A 15,601-nucleotide genomic window follows, 5' to 3' on the forward strand; every position below is an offset into this window, starting at 1 on the left:
TGTCAAAAATCAAATTACACAACCCACACTTTTCAAAAGCACGGACGTTTTCTGTAATTTCTTTTTCTTTCTTTTTTTCGTGCTCAAAGCTCACCGCCCCGACAATGAGGAGGAGGACACACATCCACAAGCTGAACGATCAGCATCCATCCACCGCTCCACCTCCGGGTGCTTTTGGAGGAGAAATATACTAGCTATCGCCCTCACTGACCGGGGGGCTCATCGATCATGTTGTTTACCGATGATTAACGGAATCATTAAGACATTTTTTTTAGGTTAATATAACTGTGTCTTACCTGGAAAATGTCATATGCTGGTCAAGTCACCTCCGTTTCAGATCGGTGAGGGGTGGTGCTGCTGGCTGGTCGCGCATCACTCAGTGAATGACTGAGACCGTAGCGTTTCAGAGCAGAGGCACAGCAGCAGCAGCAGCAGCAGCGCCCCGGAACGAGTATAAACCATAAGACCAGCCCACTGCAGTTGTCTGGTCCGTGAACACACCACCGTCCGCTGCTACCCCGCCCCTTACTACAGCTCCACCGTTACTCCTCCATCAGTAATCCACTACCCAGACGTTACCGCAAAAATATAACTAAATAATAGAAAGAAAGAAAAATACTCAAAGTATCAAAATAATAGTTTTGCTGTAGCTGTAAGTTAGCCTACGCACTCGACCAAAAATAACCGTTTATTTGGTTGTGGTAGCAACCATTATATCTATGGTAGCAACCAACGGCCAATTTAGCTAACAGCTAGCCTAGCATAGATTTTTGCCACGCATTCGCTCTAAAGAAAAAGGTCGTTTAAAAACACAATTCACCGGACTATATCACTAGAATCTCCAGGTTCCTCCAGTTATTTCCGACAGTCGTGAACTTATTAAACAACTCTAAACTTTAAGGGCCGTGTCCACCAGGTGCCGCCATAGACTGTAAAAAGAGGGTGCCGCAAACTACAAAGATGTTGCCAAGATCGCTGATTCCCTCCGCCTCGAATCACCTGCGTCCAACGTTGCTCATTGTTGCGTCATAGCAGCGGTGAATGATAGCTACAAAATCTTTTACTCAACAAGGTGTTTTTTTTCTTTTTCTTTTCTTCAATATGTCAACAAACTGGACAGGTGGCTCACCAAATTCGCGGAGGGGTGGAACAGGTAATTCGGAAAATATAAAAATGTGCATTGTAAAATCTGACCGAATTTTTTTTACCCTCAACAGCTGCGCACCATTACCATGCCAACTTGTCAGTTTGAGGAAATTAGCCTACTAGCTAGCTAGTTAGTTTTAGCAGCTACTGTAGCAGCTCGTAAAGTAAATAGCTAACGTCAGTTCACCTCATCCTGTGTTAAACTTATCGGCAATGAATGTCCATATAAATTATGATGACACGAGTAGCCTGTCCAAACAAAGGCTGGTAACGACCTTGTGTTTATTTTCTTCACTGCCACAGCAACCGAAATAAGTTCATGGAAAGGAGAGAATATGCGGGACAAGATGTAGAAATGGAGACGAATAAAGAGAAGTTGATGGAGACGAATAAAGAGAAGTTGATGGAGATGATAGAGGACCAACTGGTGCCCAGAGAGAGAGACGGAAAAAACAATATCTAGGTAAGATGAAATATCCTAAATCAAGGCGAAATATCCTAAATCAAGGCTATACAGAGGTGTTAATCTTACAAGATGTTTGTTCTTCCCTAACAGTTTTAATGTTACACATTGGGATGTGACATTTTGCTGTTCCATTGGCAGTTCATTTTTGCTTACTTTGAGTAATCTTTCTGCCATTTCCTTGCTTTTTCATTGCCCAGAATAGGATTAGGATAATACCACTCTGCTGTTCAACACATACTAAAACCGACTGGCTTGATCACATTAAAAATGTAGACCTTATTAGAGAAACACATCCATTGGTCATTAGTGGAACGGTGGAACCAGAGTGAAACTTACTCTAATCTAGCATGTTATTCTATAAAATGTGCCATTTTAGACAGATCTGTGTAATTTCTTCTGATATGATTCTTAAGATATTATTATTCACGTTTTTCCCTCCATTCATGTCGAATTACCCAGAAGGTAGGCTACATGCATGGTTCAGAAAATCTCACAATTTGATTTTGATTCTTGGGGTCATGTCTCGTTTCAAAATCAATTGCAATAAGTTGATTGTCTGTAGTGCTATTTGTTTGCATCGATGACATGCACACACACATGTCATGTTGACAGTATGACTGTGCACCAGTCAAACATGCAGCTCAGTTATATTAGATGATACCATGAATGTAGCAGTTTGTAACTGGCATAGCTACAAGCAACAGTGAATGAATACAAGTAGTTTGTGTTGATTTAATTTACTTACAGTACTTGTGTTAAACAAGTGAAGTGGCATTGGAAACATCCATTCAGAGGAAAAACTAACAGAGCTAGACTATGAATACGCACCTGAGCTAGCTTTTATTTCCAGTAGCACATTTTGTTTGAATGTAACAGACTGACTTTGAGTATTTACTACTTAACTTTTTTATCCATTCTGCATCTGAGATGCTACCTGTAGCACGTGGCAGTTTTAAGGTGGAATTCTCCACATCATTTTAGCTAAGGCATCTTGTGTGTAAAGTGCCTCAACAACTCAGCTATTTCTGTCTACACATACTTTAATATAGACAGAAGTCTGTGTGTGTCATTGTGTGCATTGCTGGCATAGACTGTAAAAAGAAGATTGCTGGTCAATAATACTGATGAAATCCTGTTGCGACACAGTTTGTCAGGAGTGATGCTAGTGATGCATAGCTATGCTGCTATGTGTTGGTGTTTTTGAAAACATACAGGCCACATACATGTTTCTCTGCATGCAGAGTTAGGTTTGGGAAAAGTCTTGAGCAACTGGCTGTAATATGTATCATGATTATCTGAGTCCGAGTTGTCTTTCAAAAATGGCATGTAGCACTTTAATGTCATAGGTATTCAGCAAGTGTGTTTATTTCTTAATAGTGAAAATGACTATTACACTTCATCATTAATGTGTGAATGAATGGGACACCCCTAAATTGCTACTCGCCTACCGATGGTAGTTGTTCGTTGCTGATAGTAGTTTAACCAACTTCCAATAGTAAAATTTTATTAAAATGCAAATGAAAGACAAACAAACAGATCCAACTCTGAAATGACAGTTTATTGTTTAGTAAAGAAGGGCTTATTTCATCTCTAAAGTCTAATGTTCATTCTGCGGTTTGTAAACAGTTATTATGTTTGTTTCATTCTGGAGATTAATTGTAATCGCGTTATTTGTATCTGTGAAAACAGTGGATCAGGCTTGGCCTTTCTGGTTTAATCCATGCTGTGAAGGAAAAAGAAAAACACAACACATTTTTATCACTTTTACTGATAATTAAATTTAACAAAAAATGTTGAGTCACATAATAAAGTAGATGCCCTCCAAAGCTGTTCAGCCTCACACATGAGTTTCAGGTTAGTACTGCCACCAAGTGGCTGTGTCATAACATTACAGCTGAATGAAGCAACAGGCCAGGGTGAAATCTATCACATTAAATCCACAAATGCAACAGAAAACCAGCTTTGATAAGTCAATTTTTTTTCACCAAAAAGGATAATCAAACAGTCCTGTATTTAGAAATATATAGCAATCATACTAATTAGCTCTTTTATTCCAGATAAGTCAAAATTACTAAAAGAAAGAAGCCAGTTGTGTTGCATGGTCATGATAGATAACCATCAACCACATGACAACATTTATAGAAAATTGATTTAGAAAGTACCATTATTTACCATCATAATTAAATGAGTTTGATGTTTATTACTGTGTCAAAGTGGTACAGCATGTCCCTGCTACTGCATTGTGTTTTCTCATTCCTCAATCAGAACCTTTTTTGTATGGGAGAATAATTTGAAGCATTGATATTGCAGTCATTGTATTGGACTTGATGTTATTAACGTGTGACATATTTACTCAGATAAATTAAATGTTCTTTTCAACAGTAACGATAGTTGTAGGTCATTCCTCCATCAATACCTTTTGTGTATGGTAGAATAATTTGAAGCATTGATGATTGTATTGGACTTGATGTTAGTGATGTGATGTATTTTCATAGAAAAAAAGGAGTGCTCAGAAGGTTCAAAACATATGACGAAGGTGCTCTTTGGTGGGAACATTGGCAAAAAAAGGAAAATCCAAGGCACTCTTCTTCAATAATATAAAAAGCAAGAAGGCTTCTGCCGAAACGCGTGGGCTGTAACCCACTCAAATGTTTTTATTCGATACAGCCATTGTATAAATAAAGGCTTTTTATATTATTGAAGAAGAGTGCCTTGGATTTTCCTTTTTTGAGATATTTTTTCATTTTTAAGTATATTTTTCTGCCTTTTTCCTTTAATTGATAGGATATAAACAGATAAATTAAATGAGAACATCTTCTCTCCTCAACAGTAATGATAGTTGGGGATGTGAGAGGCAGGAGGCTAGAGGTGTGCAATTACAACAACAACGTGTAGCAGAACAGTTACAAAAGCATAAAATTAAATGAAAATGCAAAATGTTGTCAGTAACTGCAACACTATTTTATTTCATTTTATTTGTCTTTGAACCAGGAACAGTGCACATTAATCAACATTTCAGTTTCCACATCAATGTAAATGTGCAGGAGTTATAGCTAAATAGCTAAACTAGAAATTTCTATGAGATGTTGATGGCTTTTATTATTATCAGTATTTGTCAGGAAGTCCAGCTGGTCTGAAATGTTTGGGATCTTTTCCATCTTCTCCCCAGCGGTTTGCTGCCTGATCAGCCTAGTCCTCATGACCATGACCCGTTCTTTCTTGTGTCCTCTCTTGGACATTGCTGGAGGAAAAGAGGAAAACAGGCAATGAACATCAACACAAGCATGGGACCATACACTTCAAAATGTAGTTAACACAGTGCTGTATAAAAGATCTAAGATCAGAAACCAGTTTCACCAAACATGGCTGTTTTACATAGGCATACAGTAAGCATACATAAACCCTGCAGTAATTAGCATTGCATCTGGAGGAAACAGGAGGATAGTGAACCAATCACAGCAGTCTGGACCTGTGATGATCATCAGATTCATCTATACAGTATTTCCCAAAGTATGTTTTGAGACGGAGCTGTGTTGAGGTAGGCCTGCAGATTGTCTTATTACGCTGATGTTATCATTATCAGATAAAAGCTCAGCTCAGCTCCAGCTCTCATTCCCGTAAAAATAACAACAGACAAAATACTTTTGAAAGATGTGATTTGGAGGTAGCAAATAAATGTGCTACCAAAAAAAAAAAAACAGCCAAAAATGATCCTTGAGGCAAGCACCTCTAAAATGAGAATAAAACCAATTCAAATAACGTTGGATCCATCTGCAGCTTAACAAGATTTTTTTGTTAAGAAAATAAAAAACCTGATATGCAGCAGCCAACAAAATAATCTCCTTAACTCGTTGGTCCTCACCTGATGACTTCAGCTGCCCATCTTCCCCCTGGTCCCCTCTGTGCAGCATCGAAGTTTCCTCTTGAATGAAAGTATTTGCCCAAGTTTTCATGGTTGGCCTCCCTCCTGTCTCTGTGGCCTTGCCATATATCATGACCCCCTGATCAGACAAAATTGAGTAAAAACTCATGAGAGAATGCAGAAAATAAAGCCCATCATGTAAAGCACTACATCATGCATGTCAGACACACAGTTAAACACATTTTTTATGAATATGTAAAAAAAAAAAAAAGAAAGAAAAAAAGGCCACATTACTAACCTTGAGCAGGTTTAACAGGCCACTGAGCACTGGCTGGTTTAACAGGCCACTGAGCATTGGCTTCTGCAACCAGAAGCAGAGCAAGACCTGCTAGAAGCAACTTCATGGTTGTATATATCTGAAGGAAAAGAAAGTTAAACACAGTTCATCATTAATACACAAACTTAAATACATAATATCAGGTTCTATCACTAAATGAAAATGTGAATTTACCTTCTGTGCCTTTTTCAGAGAGTAGACTTAATTTCTTGTGAGTGTAGACTGCTTTTCTGGACCTTCCTTTTATATTGTTCTGAAACAGACTGGGTTACCGGATTTCAACAAATTCCCGTAGAAAAGGTTAGAGATCAAGAAGATCAAATAAACACTTTGGACATTACCAAGTTATGCAACTGCAGGTAATGCAGGAAAGACCAGCAAGTTTAAACAAACAAAACAGAACATTTTGTCACACAGGGAAGGACGAGATTACAGCTGTTACTGTCGTCCTGACAGTGACTCCCGACACTTAAACCCGAGTTGCTTTTATTCTGAAAAACTCTAACAAGTCAAACTGTAGGATCTGTTGGACACTAATTCATCTGTCTAACCATCATAACTATGACACCTGAAACTGTAAACACAGCTGATCGATCGAAAAAAATTACCGCTTCAGTGAATTTACTTTCCGTCACTGAGAACAGGTTCTTAAATGTAACTCAGTCAAAGTAAGACGTATCCTCAAGATTTTTAGCAGTTCTGTTAGGTCGTGCATGCTGTACATGCTGGCAAAGCTAGACACGTCAGATTCGTATGGGCTCGGAGAAAATCGCTTGGAGGTCATTCCTCCATCAATACCTTTTGTGTATGGTGGAATAATTTAAAGCATTGATCGTATATTGTATTGGACTTGATGTTAGTGATGTGATGTATTTAAACAGATACTTTTCATTTTTAAGTATATTTTTCTGGCTTTTTTCCTGTAATTAATAGGAACAGACAAATTAAATGAGAACATGTTCTCTTCAACAGTAATGATAGTTGGGGATGTGAGAGGTGTGCAATTACAACAACAACGTGTAGCAGAATAGTTACAAAAGCATATAATAAAATGAAAATGCAAAATGTTGTCAGTAACTGCAACACTATTTTATTTCATTTTATTTGTCTTTGAACCAGGGACAGTGCACATTAATCAACATTTCAGTTTCCACATCAATGTAAATGTGCAGGAGTTATAGAATTTTCTTTCATTACTTTTATCAGAAGTTGATGGCTTTTATTATTATCAGTATTTGTCAGGAAGTCCAGCTGGTCTGAAATGGTTGGGATCATTTCCATCTCGTCCCCAGCGGTTTGCTGTCTGATCAGCCTCAGAGTCCTCATGACCATGACCCATTCTCTCTTGTGTCCACTCTCTGGCATTGCTGGAGGAAAACAGGAAAACAGGCAATGAACATCAACACAAGCATGGACCAAGTAAAGTAGTTAACATAGTTACACAGTGCTGCATAAAAGACCTAAGACCAGAAACCAATTTCACCAAACATGGCTGACTGTTATGTACATGTAGGCATACAGTAGGCACATAACCCTGCAGTAATTAGCATTGCATCTGAAGGTAACAGGAGGATAGTGAACCAATCACAGCAGTCTGGACCTTTGATGATCATCAGATTTATATTTCCCAAAGTATGTTTTGAGACGGAGCTGTGTTGAGGTAGGCCTGCAGATTGTCTTATTAATAACTGATGTTATCATAATCAGATAAAAGCTCCAGCTCAGCTCCAGCTCTCATTCCCGTAAAAACAACAACAGACAAAATACTTCTGAAAGATGTGATTTAGAGGTACCAAAAACAGCCAAAAACGACCCCCGAGGCAAGCACCTCTAAGATGAGAATAAAACCAATCCAAATAACCTTGGATCCATCTGCAGCTTCATTACCAAGATTTTTTTGTTAAGAAAATAAAAAACCTTATATGCAGCAGTCAACAAAATAATCTCCTTAACTCTTTGCTCCTCACCTGATGACTTCAGCTGCCCATCTTCCCCCTGCTCCCCTCTGTGCAGCATCGTAGTTTCCTCTTGAATGAAAGTATTTGTCCGCGCCTATATAGTTGGCATCCTTCATGTCGTTGTAGGCTCGCCACATATCACGAGCCCCTGATCAGACAAAATTGAGTAAAAACTCATGAGAAAATGCAGAAAATAAAGCCCATCATGTAAAACACTACATTATGCATGTCAGACACACAGTTATACACATTTTTTATGAATATGTAAAAAAAAAAAAAAAAAGGCCATATTTCTAACCTTGAGCAGCTTCAATAGGAAACCTGTGCCACTGAGCATTGGCTTCTGCAACCAGAAGCAGAGCAAGACCTGCTAGAAGCAACTTCATGGTTGTAGATATCTGAAGGAAAGGAAAGTTAAACACAGTTCATCATTAAAACACAAACTTAAATACATAATATACAGTATATATATACATTCATCAGGTTCTATCACCAAATGAAAATGTGAATTTACCTGCTGTACCTTCTTTAGAGATGAGAGCAAGACTTAATTTCTTGTGAGTGTAGACTGCTTGTCTGGACCTTTCTTTTATATTGTTCTGAAACAGGCTGGGTTACAGGATTTCAAAAATTCCCAGTGCAAAAGCAAAACCTAAGGACATTCCCAAGTTGTGCAACTGCAGGTAATGCAGGAAAGACCAGCAAGTTTTATACAAACAAAACAGTACATTTTGTCAGACAAAAATCTGTTATCATTATAAGTTTCCACTTTTATTGATTCTTTATGTTACAGCAGTTGTTTCTATATCTCTGTAGCAATTTGTTGCCCTCTTGAAATGAGAGCATGTGTGACCTTTTAAAGGTGATTTTTTTTTTTACAAAAACTGGAAGAGAGGCTCGAACTATCCAATCAACAAGTTAAATAGTTTTCTATGAACTTGTCGCTAAATATGGACAGAGTTTAAGCCTATACCCCATTTTGACAGTAAATGTAATGCAATAATGTTGCTGACAGACTTGCGTTAAATTATTGTTTAATTAAATATTAAAATCAACGACAAAGCCGTTTCCTCCAAAAATGTAGTTGCTGGTCAATGTAAATCCTGTTCTGACTCAGTTTGTCAGGAGTGGCGCTCATATGACATAATTTCTTTTATGCTAATGTTGTGAGTTTAGGTTTTGTCCAGTGTTGTCAGTTGATGTTTTTGAACACATACAGGTCGTGTCTCTTTGCACGTCGAGCTTAGTTTCTGAAAAGTCCTGAGCAACTTGCTGGAATGTATCATGTTTATCTGAGTCTGAGTCGTATTGTGTGACCCCTGTGTGAAGTCTTCTGTTAAAAAGGAAGCTGTCTGAGCTGTTCAGGTTTGTGATAACAGCAGGTAATCACATTAATTGTATCTGTGTATCAGCCACAATGGAAATCAGTGGATCAGGCTTGGCCTTTCTGGTTTAACCCATGCTGTGATGGGGAAAAAACACAATTTTATCACTTTTACTGATAATTTAATTTCACAAAAAAATGTTGAGTCACATAATAAAGTAAATTCCCCCCCAAAGCTGTTCAGCCTCAGACGTAAGTTTCAAGCGAGTACTGCCCCCGAGTGGCTGTGTCATATAATCACATTACAGCTGAACGAAGCAATAGGTGCACAGGGGAGTGAGATCTGTCACATCTAATTCATAGATGCAACAGAAAACTTTGATAAATCAATTGTTTTTGCCAGCAAAGAACAATCAAACAGTCTTGTATGCAGAAATATATAGAAAGAATATTAATTGTGAGATGTTAGCGCTTTTTTTTCAGAATGTTGCTTTAGAAAGTCAATATCATCATAGACTAGGGGTGGGCGATATGGCAAAAATATCATATCACGATTTTTTAAAAATGAAGTCACGATTTCGATTTCATCACGATCTTAAATCGAAAAAAGAAAAACAGACAATTTAGGCCAAAGAACCTTTCTGAACAGATTTGAATCTAAATAGTTGCAGTTTTGCCAACATGTGCAAACAACGTAAACATAGTAAAAGGTAAACAACAACACTCTGATAAAGTGGACTCTTGCAACATAAAAGGGAGCTTTCAATAAACATGAAAGTAAAATATTAATGAAGACATTACTGTTTGTTTTATTCAACACAGTAATTTTAACAGGATTTTAAGTGTATCAAAACACTAGCTGATTGAAAAGGGTCAAATAAAAATACAAACTAAAGTAACTGTTGTTATCTCTTTTAGCAAACTTTGCAAATGTCCTTTGTTTGCGCTTTGCAGCATAGAACTGCAGTTTATAGAATGTGCCCCAGACGATCCTACGATCTCTGCACTTTGGCAGATCGTCTACACGCTCTAATCCTTCACGATCTAATATCGCCATATCGCCCACCCCTATCATAGACGATGTGTTTGATGTTTATTACTGTGTCAAAGTGGTACATGTCCCCGCTACTGCATTGTGTTTTCTCATTCCTCCATCAGAAACTTTTTTATATGGAAGAATAATTTGAAGCATTGATATTGGAGTCATTGTATTGGACTTGATGTTATTAATGTGTGACATATTTAATCAGATAAAGTAAATGAGAACATGTTCTCTTCAACAGTAACGATAGCTGGAGGCAGGAGGTCAGAGGTGTGAAATTACAACAACAACGTGCAGCAAAGCTACAAAAACGTAACATAAAATGACAATGCAAAACACTGTCAGTCACTGCAACACCATTTTATTTATTTGTTAAAGCAGAAGTAAGCGATCCATATTTATTGTATACAGGGAGAGTAGAGTGTCGGTTTGTGCTGACATTGAGGACACAGCAGAAGAGATTGAGGGGCTGCTGGGTGGGGCAGGGATGATGGAGGGGCCAATGGATGGGGCAGGACCACTGGATGGAGCAGGACGGCCATGTGGAGCAGGACCGCCGTATGGAGCGGTCCGCCACTACGGTCCGCCACTGAAGGCACCTGCCCACGTCTGGTTTCGTTCGTAGCGCCCCCTGGTGGATGAATGAAAAAATGCATTCATTCACTCCTGCAAGGTTTTTTCTCCCTTCTCGCTTCACGCCACAGCCCCCTCATGCCTCAGGCCTCCGCGGTTGCAAGCTTTAATCCTTATTATTATTCTTATTAGAGAAGGACTGGATGTTCGATATCAGCACTGACACTGATTCTTAAAGAGGAAGACACCCAAGGACAGAGAAATGTGACAATATGCAATAACTAGTGCCCGTAGACAATAGATATTCATTAAAAAAAAAAAGTGACATACAAAGTGCAAAAATATAAATCACACAAAGTTTATTGTCAACAACATTAGCTAGGCCTATATATTCAAACATTTCACTCAGATAATGCAAACATTGTTATTTTAGCTGTCATACATCATTCTCTGTAGTGTAATGATCTCATCTATTGATACCTGCAGTTCAACATACACTGATTGTTTCTGTAAAGTTGGGACAAGAGCAACAAAAGGCTGGAAAAGTAAATGATAGGAATAATAAACAGCTGGAGGAGCAACTAGTTAGGTTAATTAGTAACATGGATATGATTATAATCATGATGTTTACACTTTGATTAAAGCTCATAGACCTTATTAGTGAGTGGATTTTAACAACTACAACATTTGATCTGACAAACACATCAATGTAAATGTGAATGTAGATTTCTTAGTTTCCACAGTGAGAACAAAGCTCAGTGATACAGGAAGGTCAAACAACAACAACAACAACAACACAAACACATCAACACAAATATCCAGCAAACATTTAGAGCTCAGAGAAGTTTCTATTTCCATGTGGAGAAATGTGAGTTTAGGTAAAGAAACATCATCATGAGCAGTGATCTCCTCCACGGCTCCAGCTCCACCTCAACAAACTCAAACATCAACACAACAAGAAATGACAACAAGAGGTCAAAGTCCCGCCCACAATGTTTAATGATTGACAGGTGATCTCTGTGCAGTGCAGAGACACAACAGCAATGAGCTTTTAGCAACAAACATGGAGACTAAAGAAAGTGATGAACTAAAATACAGATTTTAACCAACTGCTCCTTCAATTATCTTTGACTATTTGAGTTTACACAACTCTGCTGTGTCTCCAAACTGGTAAAGCCAAAGTCCAGCGTGTAGAGGCTGAGTGAATGTGGTCTGGACTCTGTGGAGGAGAGTCATGGTTTCAGAGACGCTGTAGAAGGACAGAATACCTGCTCTGTGATCCAGATACACTCCTACTCTGGAGGACTGAGGACCTGAGACTGGAGTCTTGATGCTGTTGAACCTAAATGTGAAACTGTTGTTGGAACAAAGTAACGACCAAGATTTGTCATTACCTCCAAACCAACTTTCATTCCCTGCTCTGCTGATATTCTTGTATGCGACTGCTACATAAACTCCTCCTCTCCTCTCCACCTCCCAGTAACAACGTCCAGTCAGACTCTCTCTACTCAGGACCTGAGCACATGTAGTGAATCTGTCTGGGTGACTAGAATAAGACTGTAGTTTACTCACAAATGTTACTTTCCTGTTTCCTTCAGATAATAACAGAGATGTGTGTGCTGTCTTTGGATCCATTGTGATTTCCTGTGAATATCTTAAGAAGTCAGCTCTGGTCCTGGGCTCTGGTGGTGGTGACAGTAAAACATCCACTTGAGTCTCTGTCAGTGAGATGTTTGTCCATGTGTCTCTCAGCAGGTCCTGTAGTTTGTCTCTGAGCTCTGACACAGCTGCTGTGACGTCCTCAAAGTGTCTGAGAGGACGGATGTTGATGCTGGATGAGTGTGTAGATGGACTGAGTGCTGACAGTGAGGGGTAGTTGTGTAGAAACTGGGTGTCTAAAGGGCACATATGATTGGTTGAGCATTGAATTGGTGCCCTATAGAGCAGGGCAGACCTTAATATTAAATATATGTATCTCTGTAAAATATATGCGTATGTTTGACTATGTGGATGTACAAACGTGTTGCGAGCACGCTTATGTGTATGTTGGTGCAGGTAAGCACATATAGGTGCAAATACCCACTAATGTCAGTGAAGACAGATTGCTGCTTTTCCACTTTTTTTTTTTTTATTGATTTAGATATTTGTATATTTGTTTATTTTTTGGTTTGTTTTTGTTTGTTTGTTCTGTTTGTATTTTGTTTTCTTGTCTGTCCTATATAGCTAGTATATATACATGGGTTTAACAAAAAAAAGAAGAAAGAAAGAAACTGTACGAGTCACCCTATCATCGATATTGTTTCAGGATGGATATTTTTGTTGTTGTATCCTTTTTGTTAATTTATTGGAAATAAAAATATATTAAAAAAAAAAAAAAAAAAAAAAAAAAAAAAAAAAAAGAAACTGGGTGTGATCCTCTGTGTGCGACAGCAGCTTCAGCTCAGCGTCTTTCCTCTTCAGCTCAGTGATCTCCTGCTCCAGCTTCTTCTCAAGCTCTTTGACTCCACTCACTTGAGTTTCCTGCTGGGATCTGATCTGCTGCTTCAGCTCAGAGCTTCTTTTCTCCATCAGACGGATCAGCTGAGTGAAGATCTTCTCACTGTCCTCCACTGCTTTATCAGCAGAGCCATTGATGGCCTCCACCTCCTGTTGAAGCACCTTCATGTCTTTCTCTCTGAGCTGGATTCTCTGCTGGATGTTTTGTCGACTCAGCTCCAGCTCTCTCTGCCTCTCAGTCCTTTCTGCTGCAGCTGAGACTGTGTCGTGGCCTTTATGTTCATCCACAAGGCAGACGAGACAAACACACTTCTGATCAGTGAGGCAGAAAATCTTCATCACCTCATGATGACGAGAGCAGATGTTCTCCTGGAGCTTCTTGGACGGCTCCTCCAGCTTGTGATTCTTAAATGAAGGAGATTCATAATGAGGCTGCAGGTGTTTCTCACAATAGGAGACCAGACATTGCAGACAGGACTTGACAGCTTTGAGTTTCCTCCCAGTGCAGAAATCACAGGCCACATCTTCTGGTCCAGCATAGCAGTGATCAGCAGCAGCAGCTTGGAGTCCAGTCTTCTTCAGCTCCTCCACTAAAGCTGCTAACATGGTGTTTTTCACCAGAGGAGGCCTCGGTGTGAAGGTCTGCCTACACTGAGGACAGCTGTAGATTTTCCTCCCATCCTCTGCATCCCAGTGGGTTTTAATACAGCTGAAGCAGTAGCTGTGTCCACAGGGAATAGTCACTGGATCATTCAATAGATCCAGACAGATGGAACAAGAGAAGGTCTCCTGGTCCAGATGAACTCCTTTCTGCGCCATTTCACCTCTCACAGACGACGACGACTGTCTGAGTTTCTGTTGCTCAGAAGTGAAACTAGTCTGAGCTCTGATCTCAACAACATGTGTCTGTGCAGAGAACGGGGCCTGTCGGCTCCTCCTCTTCACCACATGTTGGTTCCACCCATCTTCAAACTGTAGATCTGAAGGGGAGGGAACAAGGAAACACATGATCAGGCTGCAGCAGCTCAGTGTGTTTGAGAGCAGATAATCAGATATTTCCTCATTCCAGTGCGAGGAGCGGCAGCTGTAAATCTCAACTTCTCCTAGGGGGGGCACAATAAGCGTTTAAATTAAAAAACTTTAAAAATTCCTACCAAACCAACAGTAGATGCTACAGTGTTGAAACTTCACCACAATGTAGCCCAGATACTGCTGAAACTTTTGTCCACTTAAACTTATTACAAATTATGAAGTCCATCACTCTGTTTTTTTCAATAACTGTAAAACTTTAAAAATGTATCTCCTCCCACAATTTTTGCTCGAATGACACCGTACTTGCTACAGAGCATCTCCAGACCGTCCTCCACAAAACTTGTTTCTCGGATTTTTGATTAAGCAAAAATTGACCCTACAGTGCATGAAAACGTTTGACTGTAAACAGTACTGTAAACATATACCGTCAAATTCTTGATAAATACATTTTCAATCTTCCTGAAAAAAAATGACAATATTCTGGAGTCATGGTTGATGAAGTTTGGCAAATATCAGAATTTTATCTCAAAAACTGAATTTTTGAGAACATTTTGAATTCTGCTCTCATGGGAACAACTGCAGTCAATGTGAGAGTGGAATTTATAAACATCATATTTTCTCTTATGAAGCAAAACACTTATCATTAAAAACAAATCACCAACATTTCCATGCTGTCAAGATGCAATTTATGTATTATCAGATTTTTGCTTAGATGACTGAATTTCTGAAATTTTGACAATTTCATCACAACAGCTGCCCGGGCACTGGCTCACCTGAGTGGATAAATGAAGCTACACAGCAGGTCTCACTACCAGCCAATTAGCTCAGTGAGTTAGGACCTGGTTCTTGGTGTCAGAGGTTGTGAGTTCGAGACCCAGCAAGGGTGTTGATGATAATGACAGATCAAAATGTCAGATGTCCTCAACACGAAACACAAGACAATTGTCCTAATGGTGGCATCTCAGCAAGCCTCTAAATTTAAAAATCCAAATAGCTTGGACTGGACCATGTGCGAAGGCTCCTAACATCTTAGACTCATAGTAGATGTTTGACAAATACATATCAGAATTTTACCTCAAACTGATTTTTCTTTTTACTGTGGTTTCAAATCTGCCTACATGACAGTGAATGGCTTACTCAATTTGTGAAGCCACTATTGAACTGCCACTTGTCAATTAGCTCGGTGCGATAGACAACGGTCTTTGGTTCCCGAGGTTGTGGGTTCACTCAACTCCAAGGACATGTGCCCCCCCCCCCTCCTAGGGGGGGCACAATAAGCGTTTAAATTTAAAAACTTTAAAAATCCCTACCAAACAAATCACCAACATTTCCATGCTGTCAAGATACAATTTATGTATTATCAGA

General features: G+C 39.1%; 3 protein-coding genes across 4 annotated transcripts; all 3 read right to left on the reverse strand.

The window, feature by feature from the left end:
- Window positions 1–4,569: 4,569 nt before the first annotated feature.
- Window positions 4,570–6,113, reverse strand: LOC311005847 (amyloid protein A-like). Its single transcript, XM_083998457.1, has 4 exons — window positions 5,986–6,113; window positions 5,773–5,890; window positions 5,475–5,613; window positions 4,570–4,853 (listed from the first exon to the last, which is right to left on the reverse strand). Exons 2-4 carry the CDS (start codon window positions 5,876–5,878, stop codon window positions 4,802–4,804), a joined length of 297 nt encoding a protein of 98 aa, XP_083854583.1. The 5' UTR covers window positions 5,879–5,890; window positions 5,986–6,113; the 3' UTR covers window positions 4,570–4,801.
- Window positions 6,114–6,909: 796 nt separating this feature from the next.
- Window positions 6,910–8,332, reverse strand: LOC311005888 (serum amyloid A-5 protein-like). 2 transcript variants are annotated; one of them, XM_083998495.1, is made up of 4 exons: window positions 8,284–8,332; window positions 8,068–8,167; window positions 7,779–7,917; window positions 6,910–7,178 (listed from the first exon to the last, which is right to left on the reverse strand). In XM_083998495.1, exons 2-4 carry the CDS (start codon window positions 8,153–8,155, stop codon window positions 7,040–7,042), a joined length of 366 nt encoding a protein of 121 aa, XP_083854621.1. In that variant the 5' UTR covers window positions 8,156–8,167; window positions 8,284–8,332; the 3' UTR covers window positions 6,910–7,039. The 2 variants fall into 2 exon arrangements, with proteins under 2 accessions (XP_083854621.1, XP_083854622.1); XM_083998496.1 differs by having other exon boundaries at window positions 8,293–8,318.
- Window positions 8,333–11,161: 2,829 nt separating this feature from the next.
- LOC311002229 (tripartite motif-containing protein 16-like) lies at window positions 11,162–14,023 on the reverse strand (the record flags this gene model as incomplete). The annotated part of the gene is made up of 2 exons (XM_083993517.1): window positions 11,162–12,595; window positions 13,112–14,023. 2 exons carry the CDS (start codon window positions 14,021–14,023, stop codon window positions 11,840–11,842), a joined length of 1,668 nt encoding a protein of 555 aa, XP_083849643.1. The 3' UTR covers window positions 11,162–11,839.
- Window positions 14,024–15,601: the final 1,578 nt, after the last annotated feature.

This window comes from Trachurus trachurus, assembly GCF_905171665.1.
Source record: "Trachurus trachurus genome assembly, chromosome: 3".
Taxonomy (NCBI): Eukaryota; Metazoa; Chordata; class Actinopteri; order Carangiformes; family Carangidae; genus Trachurus; species Trachurus trachurus.

Coding starts and splice junctions, on each gene's coding strand:
- LOC311005888 (XM_083998495.1), bottom strand. CDS start 8,155: ATGAAGTTGCTTCTAGCAGGTCTTGCTCTGCTTCTGGTTGCAGAAGCC. Junction 7,918..8,067: donor TCCTATTGAAGCTGCTCAAG/GTTAGAAATATG, acceptor TTGTCTGATCAG/GGGCTCGTGATATGTGGCGA. Junction 7,179..7,778: donor TGGGCAGCTGAAGTCATCAG/GTGAGGAGCAAA, acceptor GTTTTCCTCCAG/CAATGCCAGAGAGTGGACAC.
- LOC311005847 (XM_083998457.1), bottom strand. CDS start 5,878: ATGAAGTTGCTTCTAGCAGGTCTTGCTCTGCTTCTGGTTGCAGAAGCC. Junction 5,614..5,772: donor GCCTGTTAAACCTGCTCAAG/GTTAGTAATGTG, acceptor TTGTCTGATCAG/GGGGTCATGATATATGGCAA. Junction 4,854..5,474: donor TGGGCAGCTGAAGTCATCAG/GTGAGGACCAAC, acceptor CTTTTCCTCCAG/CAATGTCCAAGAGAGGACAC.